Genomic DNA, 22,579 nt, shown 5'->3' with positions numbered 1-22,579 from the left:
AATATCTAGCCTGCGGTGGGATTCGAACCCACCGGAACCTGCCTTCTTGAAAGATTTTCGTTTAATTTAACCTTATCTATCTACTTGGTGCTAAGCTACACCAATAATTAAAAGTTTTCCTTTAAAAAGTTAAGGAAAGAAATTTGTCAAAAAAGGTTGGGAACCACTTTCCTATCCATTTTGATTGTCACGTTTAACGCGGATTTCTAAAAGTTTATAACCTTGGTTTGCGCATTTTAACACTGGTGGCAAAATGGTGTTGAAATAAGTAAGCACAAATCACAAAAGAAAGTTATTGCTGACACACAGAGGAACAGTTTGGGTCATTTTGATATTTCGACATTTTTTTGACCCATTAACCTTTCAATAGGTATTTTAAGAAAACATAAAACGGATGAGAGAAGAAGAACAGCTCCGGAAAAGCGAAAAGACCAGTCGTACGATTTGGTGGAATCGTACAGCAAACCTATAGAAATAAAATTCGATTTTTATAACTTGAAAATATCAATCAGAGTCATATAATTGTGTGAACAATCAACTGATGTAGGTTTTTGTAAGGTTGTAAGTAACAACGCAACGTTCTACTGTCAGATTGTCAAATTGAGTGAAATACTCGACTTGCGGAGTCTAAGTCAAATTAAGTGAAAGACTCGACTTAGCCAAGTCCGGTAGAAGAGTCAACTTTAGTAAAATACTCGACTTGAGTCGAATCGGGTAAGAGAATCCACTTGACTAAATCGGGTAAAAAATCGCGTTAAGTAAAATCTTGGAAAATACTCGACTTGACTCGTTAACCCGCGTATAAACTCTTGTTCACAACAACACTACTTCTCAGTTAAAAAGTCACCCAATTCACTTGTTCATTTACCTGCAACAAACGGACCCAGACTTATACCGACTCCTTCAAAGAGTAACATCCAACTATAAGCATCAACAAAATTTTCCGGTCCCAACAAAACTGCTGTGCTTGCTTTCATAAAGCCGTACGCGTTGCTAAAGAAACCGACGATAATCGCTAGAGCGAAAAGACCATAAATGTCCGACCAAAATGGGCTTAGAAATGTAGCAGCGCCAAGAATGCCCTGAAAACAAGATAAATATATATGAAATTCCAGATTGAGTTTTTCTTGTTGTAAACCAGAGATGGCCAACTTGTCAGTAAACGGAAAAACAGAAAACTTTAAAAAAAACTCTTCCTAAACCCGATAGACTGGTCGATAATAAGACTAAAACGTTCACGATTCTGGGCCCCCCGCGACTGGTCCCACCATCGTTTCCCCCCAGATGTGTTATATTCACTCTGCACCACACTACTTTCTTGTGAGCACCTGACACATAACGCCTTATAATACAGTGCAGCTGCAGCGCGTTGTACCATCATTCACCAATTGTGCCCGACACTTTTTTACGCTTCATAACGTTTAAACGTTGGGCAGCTATTTCCGGCTTGGTGATTGTTTTAGTGCAATTGTGTTACTACGTTGTCTTTCACCAAGCGAAATAAACTCAACAACTCAAAGCTGCACGGCGATTAAAAAAATAATTTGTATTCTTAAACAGGAAAATCTACTAACACCATAACTCACGTCAGTCGCACATTTAGCTAATTATCGATTGGTGGCGCAAAGAGCACAAATCCTATTAAAAACGGTACATCCCAAAATATAAAAAGACGATCGACCAGCAGGCAAAAACAGCCGGATCGTGATTAACGTTTTGGCCACGCCTGTTTTAAACGGATAGGCACAGATTCCGATAAAAACATTATATACATTATTAATGTAAGAAGACGTGTAAATAACCTTTACATGACCAAAATGTGATACATTTGGGATTTATAAAACGCGTAATTTTTTAAACACTTACAAAAAAGGATGGCATTTTATTATTTTCCAAAAATTGTGAATAAATGTTTGTGTACGTTTTTCCAGTGTAAGGGTTTTAAAGTTATTGCAACCTACTTGATTTAAGCTAAACGCCCAAAACGGATGAACTTTAAAATAACTACATAGAGTTCCTGATATTGGCCTTCCTATTATTCCAGCGATCCCACAAACAGATGAAAGCCAAGCTGCTAGATTTGCATCTGTGCCTTGCAATCTGTAAAGTAAAAACAGCTGCAAGCAATAGAGAAACCATAAGTTGAAACTGGTAACTGTAACATATTGTTTACAACTATACGGTAACTAGCATATATAAATATCGTTCTATTTTATAGCGGCAACACTAGCATATAACATAAAAAGTCAATGAATGTTCTAAAGCAGGGGTGTCAAACTCGCGGCCCACGATGCCTTCCAATGCTGCCCACGAACACTCAACAACAATTGTAGTATTTTGTTAGATTTTTATTCAATTATATTCATTTTTTCTTACTTTTCAAAGTGAAAGCTATTATTTAAACAGACATTTACAGAAAATTAATTCATAAAAAAATTCATGTGTTACGAATAGAAACGATAGTAATTAAACCGCTCCTCAAAACGTTAAGTTTCAGTCAAGATAAATACAACTTGCGGCTGTACGGCCACATGCGGCCGCAGAGACGAGTTTGTGAGTCCGTGAACATGTTCATTAAAATATATGTACTGGCGGCGGTGATGTAATTAAAACTCCTTTGCCAAAATTTTGATTTTCAAACTGCTTTAAACGGATTTTGTGTTACTGAAAAAAGTATTACAAGCCTAGTAGCAATATGCGTCACACTTTTTGTGCGCTTATTGTGTGCAAACAATGCAAAAACCAGGTACCAAATGCGTCACAATATAGATTATTATGTCATAAACAGGAAATTAATCTAGGCTATTGGGGCGTCAATGGATTACATCTGTATTTTTGTAAAACAAAAACCAGCAGGTAATTGGCGGCTGTTGGTGAAATAAGGATCTGCAATGCAGCCGTCGTAGCGAAAAGGTTGTTTAAGTGTATTAAACTAGATTAAAAATCACATGCGGCCCTTGGCATAATTTCCAAACTGCAATGTGGCCCCCGAACCGCACGAGTTCGACACCCCTGTTGTAAAGAACGGGTACAAATCATCAGACAATCTAAAGTTTAGAAACAGTTATAAGCAATGTCGTAATCATAAATTTTACTACCGTAGTTTACAAACTAAAAGTAACTATACCGTACCGTAATACCGTAACAGTTTTATAGCGCTAACACTAGCATTCAAAATTGCAATAAAAATGGTCTAAAGCTTCGTTGTAACCCAATGCAATTGAATCCAGGCTAACTATATTCCTAATAGTCGAGGCGCCAAATAAACATTATTTTCGCTAAACGTACCTCGCTCTTTCCACCAAATGCACGTACGGTACAAAGATTGCCACCCAAGTCAAAAAGTCGCAAGATACCAACATTAAAAACAGAGGATTGCTCCACAAATTTCTAGATCTTGTAAAATATGATTGACGTTTTATCGGTTTGATGATGAGTTCTTTGTTTTCTTCAAAAACGTAACTGGTATCTTGTGAAGATGTGTTAAAAGTTTTCGTTGTGGTTTTCTTCCAAATATTAAACGGATGATTTTGGATTCGATGTAACGGCACAAAAAACATTGAGAAGACACATATATTAAGACAAATACCACCTAAAACGAGAATTGCACCCTGAAAAAAAATACCACGTTCAGAAATCTATAATGTAATATATACTTTGATACTAAATAAGCTGAAATTTTTTCCCTCCAATGGCATTTTATGATTTTTTTCGACACCGAAAAAGATAGTTCATTCACGATAAAACATATTCATGTGCAAATACAGTACACCTCGGTTAATCGGTTAGGACCCGTTTGGACCCAAAACTTGTCCGTATTTGGCGATGATTCGTATTTGGCGATGAAAAATTGTCCGTATTTGGCGATGATTCGGATTAACCGATGTCGATTAGTTAAGCCTTACCACATTACAAATCATTTGTACCTCGAGTTTTGTCCAAATTATGCAAAGATCCGGGTTAACCGAATCCGGTTTAACCGAGGTTCTGTATGTATGAAACAAACTAAGACAGAGTTGTGTAAGTCGGGTGAGACTTCAGATTTAAAAATGTACTAATTCGAGCCTTACTGAACACTTACAGGCCTCATTTTCATCAACTTTTAGGCCTAATTCGGGTTTTTTACTTTTCGGTTCGGGCCCGCTTGCCACTCTTGGTTCGAAACATTAAAACAAATACACAAAAACCCAACAGGTCCATACTTTTTCTCATACCCTCCAACTGTAGAAGAACGACAATTGCTGAAGTAATAAAGCGGCCAGAGACATTCCAGCGCACAGTCCAGCGCCAATAACACCTTCAGCAAAGGCACGGTTTTGTAGAAAGTAGCCGTTTAATGCACAACTCAACGAAAGATTTACAAGGCCGACGCCAAAACCTACACACAAAAAACAAACGCATTTCAATACGCACACCAGCTATTGTGTTGGATACTTACAGTAAACCTCGGTTAATCCGGACCCGTTTGGACCAGTGGTGAGATTCAGCCGGTTCTCACCGGTTCTGTAGAACCGTCTCACGAAATTTTATGAGATCAACGAACCGGTTAGCATTACTGGTTACTGTCAATGGACTTTTTGTAACAGAACGGGCTAAAAAAATGCCTTTTGTGGTAGAACCGGTTGACAAAAAAATTAAATCCCACCACTGGTTTGGACCCAAAAAAATGTCCGGATTAGGCGAAGATCCAAACTAACCGATGTCGATTAGTTAAAACCTTACCACATTACAAATCATTTGTACTTTAAATTTTGTCCGAATTAGGACTGGAATTACAATTTGACCTGTAAAAACCTTTGGTGACCACTAGCTGAATATAAAACGGTAGTAAAACTGTTTAAACGTTTATTTAAAAGGTAAAAAATGTTAAACAATTCTACATTGGACAGAAAAGTAAGATTCACCTGCGACTAGTCCAAATGTGACAATCAGGACTTCAAGATTCTCTGCGAGACAGCTTAATGCGTACCCGGTGCAAATTAGTATTCCACCAAATATTCCACATGCCCGATTGCCGAATTTCTGATTAAGAGGACCAATAACAGGACCTAAAGAAAATAAAAACATTGTAATATAACACAGAAATAAAGGTCAATCAGAAATCGTCTTTAACTAACAGTTCTATGGTACTGTTATGATTTTAAATCCACGTAATTGAGCCCTTTGAAACAGTGTTTTTCAACATTTTAGGGCCACGAATCATTTTATGCATTGAATTTATCTAAATTCTAGAGGAACACCAAACGAACACTATATACGGATCTGTTCATAAGTTTAATGGTGAAAATAACGGCCCAAATAGACGTAAAAAGCGACATGCTTTATCACTGATGATGGCATGAGCATTTGCCGAAACGTTTGAACAATAAAGCATGTCGCTTTTTACGTCTATTTGGGCCGTTATTTTCACCATTAAACACCAAACGAATTTTTACATAATGATGGAATAAAATGAATAAGCTCACACTTAAATACTATACCGTATTGCACGTAAGCAGCAACAGGCCCACGCAGTTACATTGTTAAATAATTCAAAACCCAGTGTGTAAACCCTAGGCCAAACAGAATCAACCGCTGTACACAATAACTACACGGAATAGATATTTCACCAAAAAGTTTTGGCATCTTCATTTCCTTATTCAAATAGAAAGAGAACAGAAATCACCGGAAAACTGCTACTGTAGGTGGATTTCAGTTCAAACTAGACTTTATTGTTAATATTATTACACAACAATAAATTAAGCAATAAAATTAAGAACACGGGTTGAAATTCAGTGCTTTAGAAGTCATAAACAATCGAGTGTTTATGACCTCATACGCAATGGTAGCTATTGTTATACTTATATTGCATGGTTGGTTTGTTGTCCAGCGAAGCGAGAACTATTGTAGCATTAGTGCAGGGTTTCCCAACCGGTGGTACGCGTACCACTAGTGGTACGCGACGGCACTCCAGGTGGTACGCGAACACCTTTTGGTTTTTTGCGATTTCCGTATTTTTGCACACAAATCACAAGTGATAACAAAATGTATGTTACTGAATCAAACGGGTTACGTGTCACTTCTATGTTTGCTCCAACTAACCCATTTAAGGTGCCACCAGTAAGGCAGGCATTGTTAGAAAATAATGTGTCTTTGTTCTAATTATTTCGTGGTAACAATAACAAGCGTAGAGATAATGCGCCTGTAGTTGAATTAGTGTGCTTGAGAGTTGTAGTCTACTGTAGAAAGTGCGTTACAAACGTTTTACCAATTTGATTTCGAAAAATGTCGAAGCGAAAGTATGACACGGGTTATCTAAAATATGGATTCGTAGAAATTGAACACAGAGGCGAGGTTCTCCCGCAGTGCGTGGTTTGCATGAAGACGCTCTCGAATAGTGCCATGAAACCAAGTCTGCTCAAGCGGCATCTTGAAACAAACCATCCTACAAAAAAGGACCAAGATCTTAGCTACTTTCAGCGCCTTGGAGAAAAAGCTAAACAACAACGCATTGATAAAACAGGCGCCGTGTACCAGAGCAGCTCTGGGAATGTAAAAGCTTCATTTGAAGTTTCCCTCCTGGTTGCCCAAAACATGAAGGCGCATACAATTGCTGAGTCTCTAATTATGCCAGCGGCGAAAATCTAGAGCAGGGATTCTCTTTAATGATGAATATCAAGCCGAAGAGTCGCAACCGCCTTACTTCCCCCGGCCATGATTTCCTATGTGCAGTAAGCAAAGTTGTGCCCCGCATCGATCGACTTGTAGAAGGCAAACAAATACAGATTGCTCATTAAATTTATCTTTTCTTCATTTTTACTTCTTCGTTACATTTGCATTAGTCGATTCGGGAAATAAAAAAGTTATCTTCTCGAAAATACGTTTCTAAAAACAAGTGGTACGCGGCAACAATGCGTTGCCTTCAAGTGGTACTCGACCACAAAAAGGTTGGGAACCACTGCATTAGTGGAACCTGAAGCGTGTCAGTTTAGATAAAGATACGTTTCTGTGGTCGTCCCCTGCCCTTCACACACTATGCGCTGGCTTATGTTGCCTAATAAGCTATCCCTCCTTAATATACCTGTTAAGTTTGCAGAACACTTGCAGTTTGTGTGTTTTAAGGCAATGTTTATGGAATTTGATGTTTTACTGTGAATTTCCTTTTGCAGCAGATATTACGTTTTCATGGCTGTTGCACCGAACGGACTTTTTGTTTTGTTTTTATAAAGCTTTAAATGCTAATTCTAGAATAAAAAATGCCAAAAATAGTTTATACTTTGGTCCCATTTGCAGGTGATCAACTTGTCGGCAACTGTTTACTTAGAAGGCAATGTACCAACACCCAACATAGAATCAACACATGATATGTGCACACATTCACTCCCAAATGTACATTCAGAAACACTATACTAGAATGGCAATGTTAACAAAAGAAACCTACATAGTGTTCAGGTGTTGAATAAAAAACAATGGGGGCAAAATATTGCTTGATACAAAAAGGGCGGTTTATGTAGCATTTATTACGAACAATCCAGGATTGTGACATCACATACGGCGCCAACCCTGCAACAATGTTTATTCAGACACGAACAGTAATGCAATTTAAACGTGGCCTGACGTAGCGGTGATTCTACGCTCAGCCGAATCGAACCATAGAATGGTTTGTATATGGCGAAGCCCAGTCAAGACTGACTGACCTCTGACTCAACTTAAAAGACACGGTATATAAACACATATCAGAACAACGTCATTAAACTACGCACATGGGATTTGTGGTTAGCCCAAGGGCACAGAGCATTTTTCATCGCTGAGTCAGTTCTTTTGGCGCTTTTTTACTGACATACAAAATTACAGCCCTTAAACCGAACGAATACTGACCAAGGGGTTTGAAACTAAAAAAACAAAGTATTAAGTGTCCTTCGATTGCCACCAATAAAATGGAGAAAAGGACGCGAATTTAAACCAAGGTTTTGCACTCACTGTTGTCGGAATATTCTGTTATGGCAGTGGTTCCCAAACTTTTTCATATTTTTTTCAAAACGGTCCCTTTGCCATTATTTCGAGGGCTCGCGATCCTTAAGCCTAAATGTGTATTTCATAAAAACGAAAGTTGATTGCAGGATTTTAGCTAGTTATGCAAAATTGCGCATAACAATCATTCAAAGACAGCATTGACATCACAAACAGGACAAAAACATTACGATTGTGCGCGAACAATTGCATTTTTGATAGTTGTCATTCAATAAAAGCCATTTTTAGCAATGGAGACAGTCGATTCTCAATTCTACTTTGATTTAAACTTATCTAGTGGCACAAACTGACGCCAAATAAGATTATAGAATTACTTTAACCGTTTCGCGGTCCCCCCAAAATTGCCTCACGGACCCCTAAAGGACCGCGGACCTCAGTTTGGGAACCGCTGTGTTATGGCAACTTTTTCGGACTTCCTACTTTCGAGAAAAAAACACACACTAGGCACGCGATTTTGCATTTGACGGGGGGTTTCTATAAAATACTGCGCCACAATAAAACTCAGGAAGTAATATACGCTACTGTTGGAGGTTGAGAAACGAAAATCAACTCTTTAGTCGTTTTGTAACGTTTTAAGTGAAATTCAAACTCGAAACTTACCTACAAGGCAGGCAACTGACGATGGCAAGCTGCCCACAAGTGAAACATATCTTGCTGGGGCCTCAAAAGTTTGAATCCAATCAGGGTAGAGAACTCCTACGGCAAAAGTCGGTCCAATTGACAACCCAATGGACAAACTGGCAGCAGCCAATATCACCCATTTGTATCGCAAGCTTTCGCCTTTAAGCATTGATATAAACTAGTTTGAAAACACCAAATAGCATATAGTAGGCGAGATCTGCTGAAAATGTCCCAAACACTGTTAGTCTATAACTGCCAGTCGTCTGGCCTTCGCTATGCTGCAATGCGATGCTGAACTGATCTACCCTTGACGTTCTGGGTCATTACAACTCAAACACAACTATCTCAGCTGGGCTCACTCCAAAAGACCTAACGAGTGTTTCTACATATATAGCTCTTCAATGGTCCGTGTGGACACAAAACAAATACATTGTCTTTGTGAGGTTGCGGCAACATAATTGAATGCCTTTGGGCTAGATCAGTGGTTCTCAAAATTAAGTTTAAGTCATAACGGTCCCTTTGCAATTTTTTCAGCATTTGCGGTATAAGTTCAATATATCTTACCAAAAACAAAGCCTGGAGTTAACAACTAGAAGTTAATTTGTTCCTTGCGAAAGTATTCCAACAACAACATGCTGGATAAATTTCGTTTACTTACGTTAGATTACTTCTTCTGGGAATGTTACAAGAGCGGTTTATTACGTCACAAACAAGATTAAAAATAATAATAAATTGTGCGCGAACAATCGTCTCTTTAGTGTTACTTGAAAATAAACTGAAGGATCACTTACTGTCACACAAGACTTATTTATCTGTTTTTTTGTCAATGCACTCGCTCAATCTAATAAGATTGTAGAAATATATTACAAGCTCTTCGCGGTCCCTCCGAAACCGCGTGGCGGACCCCAGCAGTTTGAGAACCGCTGGGCTAGATCTACTCAGGATTTCTCGCCGGCTTACCGTATGCCCGCGAGCTGCTTATCGATTATCAACCATAGGCCAATGCTGTGTTGTAGCCTCCTTGTTGGCGCACACTTATGCGCAGTGAGAGATTTCCAATTTCATCGCCACTTATCCGTTTTTGTAAAGCGTAATTAAATTATTACTTCTTTTTTGCTGCTTGATAGTAAATATGCGTGCATTGCAACGTAAGAACTTTATTATAATCCTCTTTTCAACACAATCAGTCTTAATCAATGCTGTAAAGCTATAAATTTACAGTGTAGTTTTCTTCAGACCTGACCTCACATTCTGTGGCCTGAATTTTAATAAATACAAATTACCCAGAATGTAACGTAATGCCCACGAACCATAAAACGTATTGTTAAGGTCAGTGGTTCTCAACCAGGACCCATGGTCTCTCAGGGGGGCCACAGGTGTAGATTCACCAGAAACACCCACTAAAAACATTTTCTTTTTAACTTTATTCCCTAATTTCATCGACTATTTTACATACTGTTTGTCTATGTTGAGGTTTATCACGATTGCGGATTCTTGGTTACCCCATTCGACCTGTTTAAAGCCGTAATTAGTACCGAATTCCAACACGAGATTACCATTTACATTTTTTAAGGGGGCCACAGGTCGTACAGGGTTACTTGAAGGGGGCCAAGAGGCCCAAAAGTTACTTTTATAGGGGAGCACGGTCTACGAAAGTTTGAGAACCACTGGTTTAGGCCAGTGGTTCCCAACCTTTTTTTGTCGCGACCCAAATACTTACCAAAATTTTGTTTTGTGGCTTCTCGCGACCCATGGATATGCATTCTTGCTATTTGGGTTGTATTTTTGTTTGTAAATCAGGAAAGTTTTTCGAAAATTACTACGCTAGTTTGAAAAAATAAAAACATCAAACAAAAATTATTCGTTTTTCCGCCAATTTTAGAGCTGGTTCAAAGCATTATGAGCCACACAACGCTTAACAGTGATCTCACACAACCATTATGACGTCACAAACAGAATAATTCACTATCACGCCAAATAGTCATGAAATTGTTATTGGGAAACAATTCATATCCTTGGGAAATAACAAAATAACGCTACGAAACGTAGATGCTCTAATTGTCACAAAAACTGGCGACCCAACAGAATTTACAGGCGACCCAACTTTGGGTCGCGACCCCTAGGTTGGGAAACACTGGTTTAGGCCAGTGTTTCCCAACCTATGGGTCGCGACCCAAAGTTGGGTCGCCTGAACATTCTGTTGGGTCGCTTGTTTTCGAATATGAAAACTTTTTGATTTCGCCTTGTAGCGTTATTTTTACATATATCCCAAGGCTTTAAATTGTTGCCCAACAATAATTTTATCACAACTTGTCGTGATAATGGCTAAAACTGTCTGTGACGTCATAAACTGATGTGTTAGCTCACAATTGAACGTTGTCTGGCTAATAATTCTTCAATTCAGCTCTAAGTCCTGGTTAAATGGAAATGTTTGGTCGGAAAAAACAACACTATTTGTTCGTTAAAAGGTTATTGATTTGCTAAACTTGCGTTGTAATTTTTTGAAAAGCTTTCCGAATTTACAGACAAAAATACAACTAAAGTAGCGTGTCCATGGGTCGCGAGAAACCACTAAATAAAATTTTGGTAAGTATTTGGGTCGCGTCAAAAAAAGGTTGGGAACCACTGGTTTAGGCTATTGTATATTATTGTCCACTGTGTATGTTTTCTTCATTATTAGCCTGTCAATTAAACTTTCGGGCCTAAACAGGCTTCTCAAAAACACTTTGTACCCTCAATTTTGTCGCGCTTTTTAACGTCTGAACGTTGCGCAGCTATTTCCGGCGAAATAAACTCAACTCAACTTGGTTTCGGGCCGGGCTTCGGGCTTGTTCTTTCGGTTTCGGACCGGGTACGAGCTCGAATTTCAGGCCTTGTTTACAATTTTGAACAACACAGTAGACCTCCGACTAATGCCTATAACTGCATAAGTTTCTTGCAATTTTACGCTTATTTCACGCAAACTTTTTTCCAAAATTTGGAATCAACTCTTCGGCGGTAAATTGCTACCACAGACACTGACTAACTGTTGTTGTGCAACAAACGAGTAGCTCATATCCTGTGTTTTGAAACGTGCACCAATTGCGCAGCCCCTTCCGCTTGACGTTTTGTTTTCGTTTACAACAAACCACAACAAACAGAACAACTTGCATTTTTTCCCCTTTCGACCCGATTTTCACTCGAAAAAAACACCTTAAAAAGAGATATATCAGGAACATATCTTCGAATAAAACGCTTCGAACTAAAACATTGTCCAGAATAAGTAACAATGACTCCAAAATCTGAGGCTTTATAACGGTGATTCCCAAACGCGGCTCTCTGGCCCGCATGCGGCTCCCAACTACTTATTTTGCGGCTCCCACCAGACCTCAGAAAACCACCAAAGATTGCTATTTTAGCTTTCAAGGTAATAATCTTTAGTGATTTTTTAAGGTTCCGTTTTTTTGCGGCTAGGTACACACTTCAAGAGTAGGGTCAACTTTAATGAAACAGTTAATTGACACCCATTAAACAGCGTGGAAAAGAACGTCAATCTGTTCAAAGGAGTTTTTCAAAACCAAAAATTCATATTTTATTGCATGCGCTATGAGCGTTTATTCAGTAATATAAGCGCTTAAAAGCGAATACTTGGCCTTGACATGTACTGCATTCGATTATCTTAACCCAAGCAATAAGTGCAACGCTTAATGCCAGCTAAAGAAAGTTTGTGCATGTGGCAGCGACTTCGTTACGAAAATAACTTCGCATAGCACAGTAAATTGCTGCTGTTGTTTGGTTGAAGCCAACTGAACAGGTTATTAGTTACAAGAAATTTCCGTTTTGTTGGTAAAATAACGAGTCCGAGTCGAGTCCCTACTAAGACGAGTCCAAGTCAAGTGTTTTAAAAAGTAGACTCGAGTCGGACTCGAGTCGAGTCACTGACTCGAGTCTCCCCATCACTGCAAATTACCCTCCTATTATTTGCAAAGCGTTAAAATGTATTTATTTGCAATGTTAACAAATATGTGCAACTTTTAAAAAAGGAAAAAAATCAACTTTTAGGTGCAAAAGTTAGCTTACATATAGCTTAGCAAAAAATCAACAATTGCACAAAATAGGTTGCAACATAAAAAGCTTATTGTTGTACATTATGATTTAAGCGATAGGCAAATACTTATGTGCATTATTTTTCCAACATGTCAATTCAAAAAAATAATAAGCTGGTAGAATATTCCGATTCGCGTTTTTACGAAAAATATAAAACACAGCATGGTTGCGAATGCTGAATCATGATGCGTCATAATCCGTGGTAACATGAGTCAGGTAAAATTATCAAATTTAAAGTGCCGTTTTGTGAAGATGCAATAGCTGTAATACTGCCACAATCATTACATATAGCTTAAAAAACAACAACATCAATATGAAACGAAGCTGTCAGGGGTCCTAAAATTGAGGCCCTTACCCATGTCTTTTATAGTTAAGCCCCAATTAAACCTGCAAGTTCGTATAATCACAACACAAATGATACTTAGTGTAAATTCAGACCCGAAGAATTATTGAGACTGAAACCCTAATCCAGTCAAAATAGCCCGGCCGACTTACAATATTTTAAAATGGAATTTTGACTTAAGCAAAGTAGAGTTACTTATAAGTGTAGAACTGTAGTCACGTCAAGTAGTTGCAAAGTGACTCAAATACAAATCCCTAATTTAAGTAAATAACTTAGGTACATTTGCATAAGGAAATAATCTAGCCGGAAAAGTAATGCATAGTAACTTTAAAGAGCAACTTCTTCATGGACTTTGATGTGTTTTGCGTCAATTTGTTCAGAAAGCCGCTTAACCGGTCGCTTGAGGGAGCAGAGGAGCGATGATAGAATTAACAAAGATCCAGAAAAACGGAAAGACCAGTCGTACGAATTTGTGGCGTCAAAAATTAAACCTAAGATGTAAAATACAGGGTTGAAGACGTTGCATAGTAAAAAAGAACACATTATAGACCAGCGCTTCTCACACTGGGGTCCGCGGTCCTTTAGGGGTCCGTGAGGCAATTTTTGGGGACCGCGAAAACGTTGAAGTAATTCTATAATCTTATTTGGCGTCAGTTTGTGCCACTGAATAAGTTTAAATCGTCATTGCTAAACAATAGCCTTTATTGCATGACAACAAACAAAAATGCAATTGTTCGCGCACAATAATAATGTTTTCTGTCTTGTCTGTGATGTCAGATGTCTTTGGATCATTGTTATGCGCAATTTTGCATAACTTGTCAAAATCGTGCAATAAACTTTCGTTTTTTGAAATACACATTCAGGCTTAAGGAGTTTGAGAACCACTGTTATAGGCAGCAGTGGCGTAGCCAGGGGGGGGCCAAAGGGGCCATGGCCCCCCCAAAATTTTTTGAAATTGTACTCTTCAAAAATAAATGTGCTATATCCATTTTTTAATTGTTTGTTTATGACTGAATAACTGAGAGAATGTTAACTAAATTGCCAAACAATGATTATTATCGAACAACAATGGTCATTTACACATTGGCTTTGGCATTAATGAGTGCAAGAGTGACTTGTATTTAGTTGGCTTTGGTGATAGTCTTGTTGAAGTAATATAGCAAAACATACGAGAAATAGCAAGAAGTATAAATAGTAAATACCAAATATTATAGTTTATTGCGATGTCTAAACCAAAACAAGCAAGATTGGATGCATTTTTTTCTTCAAAAAATAAACATCAGCAGTCCTTAGAGGAAACACCTGTAACGCCCAGTGTTAGCAGTGTTAGAGTTACTCAGGAAATAAGAACAACAGACGATCTTGGATTTATTATGAAACACCATTCGCGGTTAGCCGATGATGAGAGGTATAGACTTCTAACATCTGATGGTATAAAAAACGTCCCGCTTCTTGATACTATTAGGCAAGGTCGCCGCAAGTTTCTCAAAGTTTGGCTCGATGATGATAGGTTTTCGGATTGGTTGGTCTACACTCAATGCTCTGATGGGGGCGGTTTGTGCAAGATTTGTGTTCTGATGCAAGTACGTTTAAAACATGGCAATCTCACTAACGCTGCTTTTGTTAACAAACCTTGCATTCACTTCAAAAAATTCATCGAATAGGCTGTTGCTCATCGTGATGCTAGTTACCATCGACAAGCAACTTTAGAAGCAAAAAGTTTTCTTAGAAGCATGGAAACTAACCAAAATGTATCTGCGAGCCTGGATTCAGAATATTCCAGACAAATAAAGGAAAATCGAAACATAATGGCTTCCATCGTTAAAACGGTGATGTTCTGTGCTTCAAATAACATATCTTTGCGAGGCCATTCGGTAGACAACGGAAACTTTATGAACCTTCTTAAATTTCGCATCGACGCTGGGGACGAAACTTTAAAAAGCCATTTTACTCACATGGCTGGTAATGCTAAATACACTAGCCCGACGATACAAAATGAAATTCTAGGTTTAGCAAAAGGTCTAATTGTTCAAGACATAGTCACTGATGCCAACCAATCATTTTTTTTTTCTGCAATAGCCGATGAGTCTTGTGATATATCAGGAAAGGAACAGCTAAGCATTGTTTTGAGATACACGAAAGCTACAGAAGTGTATGAGAGTTTCATCGGTTTTGTTGAAATGAACTCGGTTTCAGCAGAATCGATTTCTACAAGTATTTTGTCTCACCTTACCAGCACAGGATTGGATTTACAGAAACTTGTCGGACAGGGCTATGATGGAGCGTCAACAATGGCAGGTCACGTGAGTGGTGTGCAGAAGCGGATTCGCGACAAGTACCCTCGTGCATTATTTGTTCACTGTGCTGCGCACTGTTTAAACTTGGCTATAAATGATCAAAGTAAAGTTCCAACCATCAGAAACACCTGCGACATTATTAGAGAGACCATCCGTTTTTTTAGAGAAAGTCCTAAAAGACGCACATGTTTAGGACTTAACATCCCGTTGTTCTGCCCTACCAGATGGTCTGAAAAATACAAAAGCATTCGAATCTTCAAATGTAATTTTAAACGTATACTCGAATCACTTGGCGCCTTGGAGTGTGATTCCAGCGGTGATACAAGAGCAAAAGCATTTTCGTTAAAATGTGCTCTGGAAAAGTCTGGAGTTACTTACGCCGTGTGTTTGATTGGGCGATTTTCGGCACTCATTGAACCTTTGGCGCGGAAGCTTCAGGCTGTCGGAGTATGTGTGCCAGATGTGAAAAACTTGATCACTTCTCTTCAAAACGTTCTATCTCAAAACCGCATAAACTCGGACACTGCGTTGGATATTTACAAAGAAGCTTGTGAAGTATTAAATGTATAACAGCTGACTACACCCAGAATAGCCGAGAAACAAGTTTATCGCGACAACGTCAACGCAGAATCTGGACCGCAGTATTTTTATCGTGCAGTGTATATTCCTTACATCGAAGGTCTGAGTAGTTCGCTTCACGAACGATTTAGTGACAATTCCTCATTTTTTAATTTGCTATCGATCATTCCACCCAACAAACCAACCAAGTTAGATGAGATTGAGCGTTTATATTGTTTAGATAACCTTGAGAGCGAAGTTATTCTTTGGAGATCTTCTCTAAGCTCTCAACTCAAACCCGAATGTTTTCATGAACTTCTTTTGAGCGCAAACGACTATCCAAGCGTTCGCAACATAGTCCAGATCATAATGGCGTTGCCGGCAACAACTGTTGAAGCTGAACGTTCTTTTTCGTGTATGAAGCGGGTCAAGACATGGTTGCGCTCAACGATGACTTCCGATCGCCTTTCAGATATATGTGTGCTGCATTGTCATCATGAAAAAATCAGCGAGGAAAAGATCAATCAGATTGTGTCAAATATGGCTGGTAGTAGGCGAAGGATGAACTTTTAACATACCGTTGTGTGCAGCTAAAGCAATGAAGATAATTTTTTTGTGTAATTTGCCTCAGAAAAATTGCTGTTTGTGGGCACAACTATGTCGTTTTTCGTTTTCGTTGAATGTTATTTTACTTGTAAAAAGTCACAAAATATTGCCCCCCCCCCAAATTTTCCGCTGCCTACGCCACTGATAGGCAGTGGTGGGATTTGTTTTTTTGTCAGCCGGTTCTATCACAAAGGTCATATTTTTCAGCCGGTTCTGTTACAAAAAGTCCATTGACAGTAACCACTAATGTCAACGGGTTCGCTGCTCTCGTAAAATTTCGTGAAACGGTTCTATAGAACCGGTGTCAACCAGCTAAATCCCACTATAGATAAGATATCCTATTAAAGTGCTAAAAACAGATTTAGGAGTATTTTTACGAAGAAAAAATCAATTCAACTCAATGTAATAGTAGCATAAATCAGTTAAAAACTGTTGAAAACATGTTTGTACGAAACACAATCTTACCTGCAAATACAGGTCCAATGCTTATTCCAATGCCTTCAAATAGCATCAGCCAACTCAAGGCATCAATAAAACGTTCCAGACCCAGCATATGAGCAGTACTAGCCTTTATTAAACCGTATGTGTTGCTAAAGAACCCAACCACTATTGCCAAAGCGAAGAATCCGTTAATGTCATTCCAGTGGGGACTTAAAACGGTTGAAACACCCACAACTAACTGGAAAAGAAAAACATGTATACGTTATACAGTTTTGTGTTCATTAAATTGCAGTGTTTTTAATGTCAACATTATGATATTGCAAAATTGTTGTTTATTCAGTAAAACCAAAGCCTTTTATAATTTTGTTAAACCTAGACCACTATAATGAAATGTTACAGTCAGCAAAAAGAAAATAATGAACGTCTCAAAAGTTGTGTGTATTTTATGACCGCTTATATAGTTGCGTCATTTTGTGATAGTTTGTTTTAATAATTGCTGAAACACCTTGGTATTGAATATAGGTTATTGAGCAAAGGTCAAATCTTGTAATCCGGACTGATATATTGATTAAACGTAACTTATAAGTACTTTTAAAGTAGTTTTGTGTTTGTTGAACATCTAATAATCGTTGGCTTATATATACTTGTCTCATTATTTTGCCAGATACTATTTTTTACGTTTGTGAAGAATTGCCAAAACGTTTAAAGTCATGAAAATATCACAAGTGAAACTGTATAACAACTTGTAAACAATAAATAAATTTTGCAAACGTTTATGCAACGCCGTTGTCATTATCAGTGCCAAACATAACAAAAAAATCCCATATTCTGCGTAAATAATAGCATGACGTCATGTATTAAGTAGTGACGTCACATGATACGGAACTGTCTTCAGTGTGCAGGAGAATCACAATGAAAAAATGCGGTCGGTAAACTACTAACAAAAAAGGGTTTTATTCACTATTCGTCTGTTTTAGACGTTGAGCTCATTTTTACAGTTCAGTTTTAACAATGTGTGCTTTCTGGTTACAGAGCGCGATTTAAACGTCGCAATCACGCACGTAACAAGCCCAAATAGAACCATAGAATTCTATAGAATTGAACTTTTCTTGAAGAGTGTTCAAATTGAACATAAACAGTTCCGATTCAAGTTTATGAAAAAAAGTAAACTATCCTTAAAATTTTAGGTAAATATATTTCGCCTTTTCAGCATCATCGGTATATTATCTTATTCAAATAGAATCTATAAGCATAAGATTCATTATAGTCTTTATCCACCAATAAAGCAACTAGCTGGGAGATTCTAGTTTTAAGTTGGAAGTATAACACTTTTCTGTGTTGGATATTTACTTGCGTTAAACTGTAAAAGTAGAAAGGGTGGAACTTAAATCGAGTGCAGACGAATCCAGTCAAAGGTCTTCCAATTAATCCAGCAATTCCACATGCTGATGAAAGCCAAGATGCTGTATTTGCGTCCACGCCACTTTGCCTGAAATAGAGCAGCTAGGTGCTTAGCGGGTAGAAACGTCAACAACATGGCGATGTGAAATGATTTTTGTGGCTTTTTATTAAGTTTGCTTATGGCGTAATGCCAAAGGAGAAATTTTCACTTAATATTGAATACGTGATTTTACCATGAGTGACTTTGAACCCTTACGTGGCACTTCTGAAACTGTAATGTAACTATATCTATTTACATATAACGGATCAATTGGCGCAGGTGTACATGGTTTCGGACCCCATGTCAGCGTCTAAGTGTAGATTTATTGAGAAAAATTGTGAAAAACTGATAAACTATTTTTAGAATTCAACGACCGGGGCGTAAGACGTGTTTACCCGAAAAAAAATTGTCCAAATGTATGTTGTTGTTTTTTGTCCAAGTGAAGGTTAAATCGTTTAATTCAATAAATTGAGCAAAACATTATAACAATGTCACTAAAGTCGAGTCAGGCTTTCCGGTTTGGGTCGGTTTTAATAAAATGGCCTTGATTCGGGCATGACTTAATACACTCGGTTTCCTTTATGTCACAATTTTATCAGCGCTCCGGATCACATTTGGTTTAAAACAACTTGCCTATTGGTCGGTTTTGGGGCATGTACTATACTGATTTAGGTCCACTTAAACTGTGCTGTACGCAATCGTAGAGACTGTTATTTGTGTACGTCATCAAAACGTAATCACTTACCGAGCTCGTTCAATCAAATGGACGTAAGGTACAAACGTGGCGATCCACGACAAAAAATCCACAACAAGAATCAAAAGAAAAAGCGGACATCGCCATAAATCCCATGAGCGGTGGAAAAATCCAGGGAGAGCGACCACGTTAGAATTGGCCTCAGTGATTATGTCAGCAGTATGTTTATTTTCTTTTAATTGTTTTTTTGATGTTGTTTCATGTTGGCGCCATGGATTTAGTGGATGATGAGAAATATCTTTGGAGCGAATAAAGAATAAACTGCAGAGACAGATGTTGGCGCAAATCGCTCCAGAAATTAGAACAGAACCCTGCAATGGATAAAAATACAATATTTATGCTTTCTTTAAAACCAATATTTTCTTTTGCTGGATCCAAAAACATTGACAACATGGCTTAAACCAAAGATTTCCGTTTGTCAGTTTTGGATGAAAAAACACATAATTCTACTATTTGGAATCATTGTTTTCTTGTTTAAATGAACTCTATTTAAATTGGTTTGGAGAGATTTGCTAAATTATCAAAAAACAACAATAAAAGGTCATTCTTTGAAATTGTACCGTTCTTGCCAAACTCCAAGCGTCTTATGCAACAGGGAACGTATGACGTCTTAATATGTTAAAGTTTAGGCTATTGTTACGTCATACAATTAAAATTATGACATTAAAACATTCTAGTTTTATTTGAATCAATGTGTGCTTGTCTAGTAATTTATGGTATCAAGCAATTAAAACGTTTGCTATAGATAGACCTTTGAAGTAGAAATATATGACAAAATATATAGCTTGAAAATGAATCTTCCACCAAAACAAATTTAAAACGTGAATAAAAATTAATAAAAAAACAGCATGCTTACCCTCCACGTGTATTCGTTGCGAAGTATTTGAAAAATAGATGAAAATAGAAACATGCCAGCGCTTACACCTCCTCCGACTATACCTTCCGCGAATGCTCGATCGTAAAGAAAGAATTCATTTATTCCTCCGCTTGCTGCAAAATTCGCCAAACCAACTCCAAAACCTGAAAAAGTTTTTTTCTTCTTAAAAATAGTCAACTGTTCTCTTTTCTTAAGCTAAATTCTATACATCAAAAGAACAAGCTTTTCGAGTTCTAATAAGCTTTTAGAAAACAGTCCTGACAAAGCTGGGTTACATCTGTACTAGAGTTAGCGAATCAAACCTTTTTACAAAAACATCTTTTGTAAAATTCGGGTTCGGGCCATGTTTAAATCAAGATTTCGGGCTCGTTGGCAAATGTGTGGTATTCCAGTTTTTTCCCAAGATTATATCACCAAGAAAGTTGTGTTAAACTTGTTGTTTCGATTTGATAACTGTCCGAAAAGTGTTACATAAAAATGGTAACAGTATCAGTTGAGCCAAACACTAAGTCCATGTTGTTTTGGAAACGAAATTCTGACTTCCCCGGAACAGTCGTAACCCAACAGTCATACATAACGGAAGCGTTTGCGCCACACCGACTAACATAAACAATATTCATTGTGTGCAGTCAGCCAAACATTAAGTTCGGTCTGCGCAAATTTATTCATTTTAGCCAGTAAAATCAGATTGCTGACATTTAACACAAAACAATCAAACTAAAATTTGGGTTTTGGGGCAACCTTTTTCAGAAATTAACATTTGTTAGTTTTAACCGATTTGTCTAAATAAGTGCTGTACACCTTAGGGCTGTTTACATTTCGATCAATGTAACGTTTTTGCCATAATCAGTTATTTCAATAAAACCATATGGCACCAATGGGAGCAAAAAAACACAAATATGAACCCCAGACATTTAAACAAATCGATGTAACAAAGTCTAAATGGCCCGGTGCCGGTCCGCGAGAAGTTCGTTACCGGGCTGTATACTTTTTCAGGTAAAATACTTTTAAACATTTTGCCCATGCACACTGGGGATAATAAACTGATTTAAGCGTTTTCATTCCTAAATATTTGTAGTTTTTTAAGGCCGGTTTTTTTAAGCGATAAGATTTAAATTTCAAAAACGGTCCGCAGTGCAAAAAAGGTTGCCAAACCCTGGTTTAAATGACGAATGTATTTGAAAAATATTGCACAGTAGCTTACAATAAATTGCTTCAAGCTTGTATTTACATGTTTACCTGTGACGATTCCAAACGCAATCAGCAAGTGATTGACTGACGACACGAGTGACGTCACAAGCATACCGATTAGGGCAAGAAGGCCACCCAAGAATCCACTGAGCCTGAGATCAAGCTTGCCTACCATATACCCGTAGATGGGACCTGGAATTAAATTGTAAAGTGAAGTTTAGTACATTTGACAATTATAGACGCCGTTTTGTAATATATTCGCATGTAAATCAGATTTTTAATTGTTTGGTGGTTATACATATTCATATTGAACATTCTACGTTATATAATACACTATAAGAGATAATAAATGTCCTTGTTAAGGAAGCGCATTCGTTATTCTTTTAGATTCAAACTCTATTGGCACTATGACGTCATTGAAGAGACGATTCTTTTGTTTTGTTAAAAATTCAACACTTATTAAATTTATAGAGCTCTTGTTTACGTTTCCAGAAGAGCTCTATAAATTTGATATTATGCCTGGCAGCAATAGCTTATATATTCTACACTTAGCCTACTGTTGTAACGTTTTCATAATGCATTGTTACATTGAACTTCGGTTTCAAGGTTTTTATCTCTTGACTTCACTGGTTTAGTAAAATTTCTTTCTTTCTAACTCTGACCAATGGGTTATTTGGTCATTTAATTAAGTCCTATGGGCTCTGGGTTACATCTGTGTAAAGTTAGATGCTTATAAGCGTAAACCATTGCTTGAATGCTGTGACTTGAGCGAAAGTAATTATAACATGATAAATATTGCAAATAAATGTATATAGTAAGCAGGTTTTAAAATTGCATAACTGGCATTATGGTGTAGTTGGTGTTACAACGTTTGTAAGCAGTCAAAGGAAACAATTTTAACTGTATTTACCTGCCAAACAGCCCATAGCCGTAGGCAGGCCACCCACAAACGAAATGGAAGCTGGCGACGAATCGAAGTAACGAACCCAGTCAGAATACAAAATACCGACTGAATAAGTCATACCCCAAGTTAAGGCGTTGACCACACAAGCCACAACCAATACAATCCATCGATACTTGACATTCTCAATGCTTGACATAACTATTTCTCGCTATACTAATCAATAAATGCGATTTACAGCATTTTTGCAGCCTGTTCGGCGCTACAGTAATACCTGACTTGGGCTGCTGCGTGTTGCATTACTGAAGGCTGCGTTTGTATTACAATGGGCGCGCCGTTGCCGGAAAAGAAAGGCTATGTCGTTGTGCTGAAGGCGTTTAGGAAGCAAGTCAAAGCAGCACTTTTGACCTGACCGCATTCAAGCTTGAAACCATCTTTAACCGTAACGCAATG

At 37.9% G+C, this 22,579-nt stretch overlaps 3 protein-coding genes across 3 annotated transcripts; 1 reads left to right on the top strand and 2 right to left on the bottom strand.

The window, feature by feature from the left end:
- Positions 1–312: 312 nt before the first annotated feature.
- LOC145205675 (monocarboxylate transporter 14-like) lies at positions 313–10,249 on the bottom strand. Its single transcript, XM_080078408.1, has 7 exons — positions 8,611–10,249; positions 4,905–5,048; positions 4,215–4,378; positions 3,289–3,611; positions 1,962–2,100; positions 869–1,082; positions 313–466 (listed from the first exon to the last, which is right to left on the bottom strand). Exons 1-7 carry the CDS (start codon positions 8,798–8,800, stop codon positions 324–326), a joined length of 1,317 nt encoding a protein of 438 aa, XP_079934534.1. The 5' UTR covers positions 8,801–10,249; the 3' UTR covers positions 313–323.
- Positions 5,877–6,818, top strand: LOC145205676 (zinc finger BED domain-containing protein 5-like). The gene has a single exon (XM_080078409.1). It carries the CDS (start codon positions 6,265–6,267, stop codon positions 6,625–6,627), a length of 363 nt encoding a protein of 120 aa, XP_079934535.1. The 5' UTR covers positions 5,877–6,264; the 3' UTR covers positions 6,628–6,818.
- Positions 10,250–12,638: 2,389 nt separating the features above from the next.
- On the bottom strand, positions 12,639–22,559 carry LOC145205275 (monocarboxylate transporter 14-like). Its single transcript, XM_080077963.1, has 7 exons — positions 22,136–22,559; positions 21,274–21,417; positions 20,014–20,177; positions 19,149–19,468; positions 18,313–18,451; positions 16,987–17,200; positions 12,639–13,551 (listed from the first exon to the last, which is right to left on the bottom strand). Exons 1-7 carry the CDS (start codon positions 22,323–22,325, stop codon positions 13,388–13,390), a joined length of 1,335 nt encoding a protein of 444 aa, XP_079934089.1. The 5' UTR covers positions 22,326–22,559; the 3' UTR covers positions 12,639–13,387.
- Between the last annotated feature and the right edge of the window lie 20 nt (positions 22,560–22,579).

Source organism: Phallusia mammillata, chromosome 8 (assembly GCF_965637545.1).
Source record: "Phallusia mammillata chromosome 8, kaPhaMamm4.hap1.1, whole genome shotgun sequence".
NCBI lineage: Eukaryota > Metazoa > Chordata > Ascidiacea > Phlebobranchia > Ascidiidae > Phallusia > Phallusia mammillata.
This window is presented reverse-complemented; position numbering and strand designations above follow the sequence as displayed.